Consider the following 10,336-nt stretch of genomic DNA (forward strand, 5'->3'; position numbering starts at 1 on the left):
GGTCTGTCTTGATGTAATCAATATTTTATTTTGTGGATTTGGACAAAGTGTCTCTGGCGAATAAACTGAATTGAATGCGCGCACACACGCACACACACACACACAGCTCATCTTATCACACGCACACTTGTCTTATTCCATCAAAGCAGCAGGTGGCAGCATACTCCACTGTTAAGCACTCGCCCTCCAGGACCAGGAAGTGCATTTCACCAGAAACGAAACTGAACTTTTGCGGTTGTGCATGTTGCGGACACGTTCGTGAGTAGCTGTGTGAAAATGGCAGCGGTGATATCAACTAAACAAGACCTCTTTATGTGCTCCATTTGCTTGGATCTATTGAAAGATCCTGTGACTCTTCACTGTGGACACAATTACTGTTCGGGCTGCATTAACGGCTGTTGGGATCAGGAAGATCAGAAGGGAGTCTACAGCTGTCCCCAGTGTAGAAAGACTTTCACTGCGAGGCCAGTTCTGAACAAAAACAATGTTATTGCTGAACTTGTGGAAGAAATGAGGAAGACCAGACCTACAATTCAGTCTGATGCTACTGCTGACGATGGAGATGTGGAGTGTGATATCTGCTCCGAGGGAAAACTGAAGGCGGTGAAGTCATGTCTGGATTGTTTATTATCATACTGTGAAACTCACTTCAAATTTCATAATCAGCTACACCCAGGTAGAAATCACTCGATAATCGGCGCCACTGGTCATCTACAGGAAAGGATTTGCTCCCTTCACAAGAAAGCTCTTGACATATTTTGTCGCACTGATCAGAGTTGTATTTGTTATTTTTGTCTGATGGAGGAGCATAAAGGCCATGACACTGTCTCTGCTGCAGCAGAGTGGGGCATTAAAAAGGTAAGACTTGCAATTGTCTTTTATGCATCATGTATTGTAGACCTACATTGTCATATGACACATTGAGAATTTAATTTTGTTCATAACTGATGTATTTCAACATAAGGGTCAAAGACGTCCAAAAAGGAACTGTCATTCAGTGTAACGGATACCTTCTGCTGACTGTAACTGTAAAAAAAACATGATTTTTAAATTGTTTCAAGTGAATGGATGACAGCCGAGGCTTTCATGAATTCACTGGAAAAAAATAAAATAAAAAGACACATGTTTCTTACAGCTACAGTCAGCCGAAGGTATTTGTTAAACTGAATGACAATTCCTTTTTGGACGTCTTTGACCCATAAGCACGTTGTGAATCCATCTAATCAGGAAGAATTGGGCGACATCCAGACGAGATGCCATCAGACAATCCAGAAGAGAGAGAAGGAGGTTCAGGAGCTGAGGAGAGCAGTTGAGACTCTGAAGGTGAGGAGTCAACCAAGGCAGGCAATGGCTCAGAGGCGTAGCAGCAAATTACAGGCCCTGTGTACAATCAGCTCCAATGGACCCCAGCCATATATCTAGAACTAGATAAATCAGAGTGTGTGTGGGCCCCCTATTTACATGGGGCCCTGGTGACTCAGTCACACTTTACCCCCTGTACGCCACCCTCCTGCAAGGGCCAGAGAGTTTTATTTAAAAAGCACATTTCATATATCAAGCTGAGGATATTTAGGGACAAAGAACACCAGTTATAAAATAGAATCAAATGCAACCTATGCAGGAACAAAAAAGGTAAGCCTACTGCAACTATGCCGCTCATTGAAACTGGGTTGCCTATTGCCAAATTTGATCTTTTGAAAGATTACTAAGTAATAAAGAAATATTTTCTAGTATGGCCCAAGTACAGTCATTTTTGCAGCTAAAAATTGATATTTTTGGAAATTCAAATGAAATTCAGATGATCCCCCTTTTCATGTATGATAAGTGCAATTTTTTCAGTCATAATGAATACTTTGAATTTCATGGTGGTGGTAAGTATTCATGAAAAAGGTAACATTAGTGAATGGGTAGCATGGATTCTGGAAATAAACAACAGAAAAATCTTACACAGTGTACCTTTAAACCAAGATCGCAAACTGAAAACTAGCAATCCTGAGCTGACGTCTCTAACGGTGAATCCCATTACACCCCTTAGCCCTACGCCTTCCCCCTTTGCCTCTGTTTTGCACGTCCACGTGTATGGGTAGTGACATCCGTCCCGATTCACGTTCAGACAGATGGGTAGGGGTACGGCGAAGGGCTTTCCACCCCTCCGCACGGAGATTTTCGAACACCAGACTCCACGACGGAGGGCTACGACAGGTTTCCCTGAATGCATTGCGAATTCATTTAAAAATTGGCGGCAAGCCGTGGAATCCACAACAGCACACAAGTTTAAGTATTTTCGCCGCAATTGACGGTTTTAAAGTTGTAATAATTATTCCATTGTACTAAGTTTAACATTGTCCTAATGTGTGATGGCCCTTTTCTCTGTGAAACGCCCATGAAAAAAATCGCTATTAACGTCAACCTAATGCATGGAATTAGTGACAGCTGTGAGTAGAGGTGCTCCGATTGCTCGGCTGCCGATCATGACCGGCCGATAATGGCCAAAAATAGCCTGATCGGTGATCGGAAAAACATGCCGATCAAAAAACCGATCGAGAGATATTAAATTCCTCACGCAACCATTTGGCTTTACACCTGGCGCTGCATGTAGGCGCTGGCTCTGCACAGCTGCAAGTGCACCAAAAGAAGGCATCTTTGCTTGTCTATAACTTTTCGCCATTCCCCCCTTCATTTCCACCATTCATAACCGTATCTGCATCAACAATGATCTGATTTTCCGATCCATGCGCCGTTTACCTGACAATGTAATTTGCGATTGAGTACTCGCCAGTGAGCCATTTTACGTTATAACCTGTGTAGTTGCCTCGGTCAGCACGCGACAACTTCACGTTGTCAGCACAAACATGTCAATTATTGTTTTCAAAGTTGTAATTGGCAGTCAGTCGATTAGTTTGATAGTCGCTGAAACACCTAACGGCGACAGATGTGGTTAAAACTTGAGAGAGACATTCAGAACGGTAGTGGAGCACTGCAACTGTGGACGGTGACAGAGAGGGGAGGGGCTCTCCTCACGAGGCTGCTCATTTAAAGCGACAGGTTGTTTTTTTCTCGTATGTGGAAGACTATTTGATGTAATGTTTCAGTGTCAATTCAATCTTAAATAGTTTAGTTATTCTATGCAATAACTTATACATTGATTAATACTGTAGACTGTATTACCAACACTAGTCTGAAAGATAATAATAATAATAATAATAATAATAATAATAATAGCCTAATAATAGACATGTGCAAATTAAGATTGATTGGTTTATGGGCAGAAATGGTATTCAATAAGGATAATTAATATGCTATTAAAAAAATAGGAAATCATTTTTGTGATCGGCAATGATCGGTAATCGGCAGATAAAGATTTTTGGTGATCGGTATCGGTGATCGGGCCAAAAAATGGTGATCGGAGCACCTCTAGCTGTGAGTGTCATTTCATGATTGTTGAAGGGGTAGGCATATCCCAATTCGTAGCGGTTGTGTTTCAAGCCCTACTGTACACCTTACAGTTTCGTTGGAAAGCAGGAGGGGCATGGGGAAGGGGTAGGGGTAGGGGCAGAGTTTTATTCTGTGTATATGACATATGCATATTACAGAATGGACAGTAGACTACTTGAAGTTACTGTATGTACCTCTGTTTTCTGAATCCCTCTGTTTTCTGTTTTCTCCCGGTAGAGCTCAGCACAGTCTGCAGTGGAACACAGTGACCAGATGTTTGATGACATCATTTGCTCTGCTGAGAGAAGGCGCTCTGAGGTGACAGAGTTGATCAGAGCTCAGGAGAAAGCTGAGGTTAGTCGGGCTGAAGGACTCCTGGAACGACTGGAGCAGGAGATCTCTGAGCTGAAGAAGAGAGTTGATGAGATGGAGCAGCTTTCACACACACAGGACCCCATCCATTTCCTCAAGGTGACTGCATTCATTGTAGAAGAAGGATTGATATCCCAACATTAATGTTTTCTGATTTCACTCATTCAATGATGCTGGTCTTGTATACAGCCGTAGCCTTCAAATGTATCTGTTATTGTGTTAAAAATATATTTGTTACATGTCTGTGATCTATAGTTATCACTTACTTTTCTCATATACTGTATTCTGAAAAGTGTGTGTGTGTGTGTGTGTGTGTGTGTGTGTGTGTGTGTGTGTGTGTGTGTGTGTGTGTGTGTGTGTGTGTGTGTGTGTGTGTGTGTGCCTGTGTGTGTTTCTCTACAGAATGTAGGGTCCATCTCTGATATTCCTGACAGTACAATTCCAGCCAACATGGTCCTCAGCCACCCTTACCTCTCCTTTGAGCCGGTGAAAACATCTGTCTCTGAACTGAAGACGCAGCTGGAGGAGAAATTAGATTTGATCTTCAAGCAGGAAGCCGTCAAAATATCTGCAGCAGGTTAGACTTGTCAAGTGTGATGTCATAGAAATCCTTGCTATGCTCCAGCAGCAGGAGATGAGATTGTTGTTATCACACAGGTCAATTTGAACCTTTTTTTTGAAGTCAATTTTACATTTAGCAGAGGCTTTTATCCAAAGTGACCTATAAAAACAACATTAACAGTTAGGTGTTAGTTGTGGTTGGATTCAGAACAAAATTGTTGTTCCAGATTTGCTAGATTTGAAACGGTATGCAATTTCAATCTTGACTCTTGGCACATACTGTTACTGTGATATAAATTGCTGCACCCATGATGGCTGAGAGACAGCTACTGTCTTGATGTAAATATCAGTCAAAATTGTGGAAGTTGAAGTGTCAAAATGTCAATTTGTTTACTTTAAAAATTAAATGTAAAGAAACGGGAGCCTGGTGTGCAGACTTTATTTTCTATTTTCATGTGACTTTGCTGGTCCTGTACCCAGAATATTTTTTGAGACGGATGTGGCCGTTTTTTTTCAATATTCAAAATGTCAATTTATTATTTAATAGTGATAAACGTGATCGATAATGCTTTGTGGCTAATATCATACATTCTGTCTCAGTGTCTGAAGTACAGGCTGTTGTTACCGAACCAGTGACCAGAGAGGACTTCCTAAAGTGTAAGTAATGACACACACTCAAGATACACACTCAAGCAGTTGAAACCAGAGGTTTACATACAATGTATTTGGGTGGTTGACGTTTAAGGGTGTAACACAATTTTTAAAAAAGTTATTCCAATTCCTGAAAAAATGAATGGGAAAAAAAAGAAAAAAAATAAAGCACTTAGTGGTCCTTGGAATTTCGCCTATTTTTTTTCAATTTTTGGAAAAATTGTATCCTGTATCAACACATTGCATAAGCATGTCACACCGCAGGACATGAAGTCACACCACAGGAAATTCACTGCATTATGGCCAGTTTAAGCCTTTTGTATAGGCCTACATGACTGACATCACAGCTCATGCTAACTTGATAATGATATTGTATTTAATCTTAATATGTGTTTTCATTAAAACAAAACAAAAAAACACAAAAAAAAATTCCTTCTATAAGAGCAGTCACACCACAGGACACCATAAAATTAACCTAAGGATTGCGTGACAGAAACATTGCAATATGTAGACATATTAAAGCCTGGCTCAAACTACGCGATTATCTGCCCGATTCTCGGCTGAAAACCCCCCTTACGACAATCGCTGGAACGTTACCCCCCCCCCCCCCCCCCCCCCCCCCCCCCGCCCAGGACCATCAAAGTGATTGTCGGGAAAGATTTCCTCGTCGTGGGCGACGTTCTAAGATAGCCTAGAATTTTAGCAGCTCAAAGAGTCGCCGATCGCAAGTCATAGAAATCAAACACTGTTAGATATTTGCGACTGGAAATAGAACGTCGGGCATTGTCTCGGTGGCTGCGAGCAGCGATAAGATTGACCGTTGCGATTCTCTTCTAGTGTGCAGTGCACCCCGACGCCAAAATCGGACACACAATCGCTAGTCGTGTAGTTTGAGCATGGCTCAAAAGGTGAATAGTCACCTTAAAGCCAGGCTCAAACTACACGACTAGCGATTGTGTGTCCGATTTTGGCGTCGGGGTGCACCGCACACTAGAAGAGAATCGCAACTGTCAATCTTGTCGCTGCTCGCAGCCACCGAGACAATGCCCGACGTTCTATTTCCAGTCGCAAATATCAAACAGTGTTTGATTTATACGATTTGCGATCGGCGACTCTTTGAGCTGCCAAAGTTCTATCTTAGAACGTCGCTCACAACGAGGAAATCTTCCCCGACAATCGCTTGCGATGGTCCTGGGGGGTAACGTTCCAGCGATTGTCGTAAGGGGGGTTTTCAGCCGAGAATCGGCGCGATAGTCGTGTAGTTTGAGCCAGGCTTAAGCCTGGCTCAAACTACACGATTATCGGCCCGATTCTCGGCTGAAAACGCCCCTTCCGACAATCGCTGGAACGTTAGCCCCCAGGATCATCGCAAGCGATTGTCGGGAAAGATTTCCTCGTTGTGGCCGACGTTCTAAGATAGAACTTTGGCAGCTCAAAGAGTCGCAGATCGCAAATCGTAGAAATCAAACAGTGTGACTGGAAATAGAACGTCGGGCATTGTCTCTGTGGTTGCGAGCAGGGATAAGATAGACAGTTGCGATTCTCTTCTAGTGTTCGGTGCACCCCGACGCCAAAATCGGACAGACACTCGCGCTAGTGGTGTAGTTTGAGCCTGGCTTTAAACTTCCACACCACTCTCCAATAACTGAGGTACTGACTGGTTAGGAGCCTGTCTTCAAGATCCTTGTAGTTGGCCTTGCAGCTGCCTATCCACAAACCTGACATACATGTCATCCTGCTGGACGCAATTTGTGTTAGGAAATTGAACTTGTAGCTAATATTACTGTATTGAGTTTTTTTAACATTAATATATTTTAATATAAAGTTAATATTTATGCAATCGTGCCAATTGCTTCATAAATTATTCAAAATGTTGTTGGTTTATTTATATATATATATTAAATTCCAGGTTTTATTAATGTTACAGTCACACCGCAGGACATTTGACATATAAACCTTTACATAAATCTTAACAAAAATACATAATGTACCACATCTTCTTTAATTTTCATCTTAAGAGGAAAAATAACAGTTTTGTAGGTTTTTAACCGATGTTACGTAAAAACAGTGCGTCACGTCAACCACCCAAAGACACAAAATGTTTTTTTTTCTAATTCGACATGAGCAATTACATATCCACACTTGCATATTGTCCCCCCACCACACACATACACACACCCACACACACACACACACACACACACACACACACACACACACACACACACACACACACACACACGGGCAGTGGCAGACAAAGCCTGTTCCCCACATCCCTTAAGCATATGCACGGTCATACTACATTTGTGTTTCTCGATGTCTCTTGCATTAGATAACGGTCACTTCACACTGGATCCACACACCGCAAACACATACCTCCATCTGTCTGAGGAGAACAGGAGGGTGGAGAGGAGAGATGAGCCCGCCCTGTCATATCCAGACCATCCAGAGAGATTTCATGGCTTGTGTCAGGTGCTGTGTAGAGAGGGGGTGTCTGGACGCTGCTACTGGGAAGTTGAGTGGAGTGGGAAGGGGGTTGACATTGCAGTGTCATATAAAACTGTGAGCAGGGAAGGAGCCACAAATGACAGCTATTTTGGAAAGAATAATCAGTCCTGTAGGCTTTCTGTTGAGACTGGAAAGACATTTTTCTACCAGAATAATACACGCACTGATCTTCCTCTAGTGGCCAGCTCCAGAGTAGGAGTGTATGTGGACCACAGGGCAGGGACTCTGGCCTTCTACAGCATCTCTGACACCATGATGACACTCCTGCACAAAGTCCAGACCACATTCTCTCAAACACTCTACCCAGGGTTTGCAATAGGAAGTCGATCATCTGTGAAGCTCTTGTGACTCACATGTGTGCAGTAATCTGGTATGTGTGTGGCATCATATCTCACTACCATACATTAGGGTCGGGTGACATTTTGATCATGATACATTTTTCTTGTATTGACACCACACACACACACACACACACACACACACACACACACACACACTATACTAAGAATCTAAGACTCACGGGTGCAGAAAATTATCTAATTATTATATATTAAACTATAAATAAATATAAAATGACCTCCACTGGTATGTTAAGAGGTGTTTTTGTTTTCTTTTTGTTTGTTTTTGTGTTCTGTTTTCTTTGCTTGCTTTGTTTCATTTTTGTTGTTTTCTTTTTGTTTACATTGCCACCATGCAGCTGGTTGAAATCTGTCTAATACTAGATGCCGTTTAAATAATTGAAATCTTTTTGCATGTGTACGGCAAAAAAAAAATCTTGCATAATTGTAGCAAGATTGTTTGCTGTTTGCTGTATGCTGCCGTACATTTAATACATTGCAGGAGATTTAAAAAACGTTTCAGTTGGGGTAACATTGTCTTTTGAAAGCTGTAATGCAGATTGTTGATGTACATCCCCTTCTCTTTTCCCATTGCAGCCAATAGCCTTTTAATTTTAAGATGTTTTATTAACTTTATATCATTCTGTCTTTACTGAGCCCGGGACAGACCAGATAATCTTTTTCAGGGGGTGTCAAGGAAGCGTTCTCTCACTTTTGTAAGTCATGTATGTCTAAATAAAGCACACGCACATTTCCCAAAATTGTGGAGAAGACAAGTCATACGAAAACTGCACTCAATGCTATTCAGTCATGCCCACATTATATACATACCTTGTGAGCACAATAAACTAAAGCGTGTCTGTCTACGATTTGTAAAATGGGCTCACGTCATTTCAAGGAATAAATCAAAATTGTTCAATAACAAACACGTTTCATGAATTGTGCATGCTTTAGTAGGCTACTTTGTGTTCACAGAAGATTCAAAATGTGGGCACGACTTAATGGCAGGGAGAGCAGAGTTTCAGTAACTTGAGCCCATGATTTAGCTAAAGGTGTAGGCCTACATACTGTGTTTACTCAAACGTGTTAAATGAATCAAGGGCAACCTTTGCAAAGTGAGCTGTCTTTTTATTCTTGACCATTTAGAGGCTCTGTACATTTTTCTACATTTTAACAATAAAATATTGTCTTTTTACTAGTAGGTTACTTCTTGAGTACTGTTCAATGATGAGTTTAAGTTTTATTTTTTTTAATACTGTGTTCATTATTTCAACTGCAAGTGGTGGATTGTGTTCAAGTCTTTCAGTAAAATAAAGGCTTTCAGCTCCAGATGTCTCGTGGTGTAAAGTGGTATGAGATGTCGGGAGCACAGACTGTATTTGTGCATTCAGGTCTTCCAAAGTAGATATTATCCAGTCGCAATAACTATGAGACCACATGAATGCACAATAAGTAACCGAAACAAACACGATGACCCTCGATATTGATGCCACATGAAGTGTAACACCCTTAGTTGTCATATATGACTTAGGCCTACTGTACAAAGCCATGTGGGATGCCTGATGTGATCAATTTGTCTTTTTTCATTAAACGGGGAACAGTGGGACAGAGTGAGAAACACATGGAATGACATTACAATACACTTAGTCATTTTTATTACCTCCGACAAGAAGGTAATGTTTTCGGTCGTGTTGGTTTGTCTTTCTGTTTGTTTGTTTGTTTGTTTGTTTGTTTGTTTGTCAGCAGCATAACTCAAAAGCTAATCAACGGATTTGGACGAAACTTTGTGGAGTTGTTAGTAATGATGACCCAAGGAACAAGTGATTAAATTCTGGTTTTGAACCGGAACCAGGACTTTTCGAAATAAAATTCTGTCAGCAGGATAACTCAAAAACGAATCAACTGATTTGGCCGAAATTTTGTGGAGTTGTTAGTAATGACCCAAGGAACAAGTGATTAAATTCTGGTGGTGATCCAGATCACGAACCGGAACCAGGACTTTTTAAAAGATTATTCACCATTGCTGGCCTACATATCTAGACACCCCTAGTGACCAGAAATTGAATTGCGGGGACTCCACAAAAAGAAAGCAGAAAGGCTTAGGGTGTAAACTTGTAAACTTGTAACATAGTCAAATGTTCTATCAAGCAGCTTCCTTTTGCGGAGGTCTGCGCTCTCTGAGTGCTTCTGGTTTAAATCTATTTACAGTCATTGGCGTACAGGGTATTGGTTACACTGGGCAACAATGTTGAGATTCGTACTGTAGATGCCTCGTTCAAGCACACCTCAGTAAGAAATATCCTGTTCCCTCAATGAGCAGCAGGGGGCAGCATAAGTCCACTATTGAACAGCCTTGCAGGAAGCGATTCAACTTTCACCTATAAGGAGAGAGAAAGGGAGATCATTGCAGCCACAGATCTATATATAGGCCCAGGTCTGTGGTTGCAGCCATTCCAAGTTTTGGGTGTCAT

The 10,336-nt window shown here is 41.5% G+C and overlaps 1 protein-coding gene across 1 annotated transcript; it reads left to right on the plus strand.

Annotated features, from left to right (window-relative positions):
* Positions 1–234: 234 nt before the first annotated feature.
* On the plus strand, positions 235–7,875 carry LOC134445818 (E3 ubiquitin-protein ligase TRIM16-like). Its single transcript, XM_063194925.1, has 6 exons — positions 235–858; positions 1,228–1,323; positions 3,673–3,906; positions 4,210–4,384; positions 4,969–5,025; positions 7,352–7,875. Exons 1-6 carry the CDS (start codon positions 277–279, stop codon positions 7,873–7,875), a joined length of 1,668 nt encoding a protein of 555 aa, XP_063050995.1. The 5' UTR covers positions 235–276.
* Positions 7,876–10,336: the final 2,461 nt, after the last annotated feature.

Source organism: Engraulis encrasicolus, chromosome 1 (assembly GCF_034702125.1).
Source record: "Engraulis encrasicolus isolate BLACKSEA-1 chromosome 1, IST_EnEncr_1.0, whole genome shotgun sequence".
Lineage (NCBI taxonomy): Eukaryota > Metazoa > Chordata > Actinopteri > Clupeiformes > Engraulidae > Engraulis > Engraulis encrasicolus.

Excerpts from the sequence above, each read along its gene's own strand:
- LOC134445818 (XM_063194925.1), top strand. The coding sequence starts at position 277 with ATGGCAGCGGTGATATCAACTAAACAAGACCTCTTTATGTGCTCCATT. Across the intron at positions 859-1,227 it reads CAGAGTGGGGCATTAAAAAG|GAAGAATTGGGCGACATCCA; the intron begins GTAAGACTTGCA and ends CCATCTAATCAG. Across the intron at positions 4,385-4,968 it reads CGTCAAAATATCTGCAGCAG|TGTCTGAAGTACAGGCTGTT; the intron begins GTTAGACTTGTC and ends ATTCTGTCTCAG.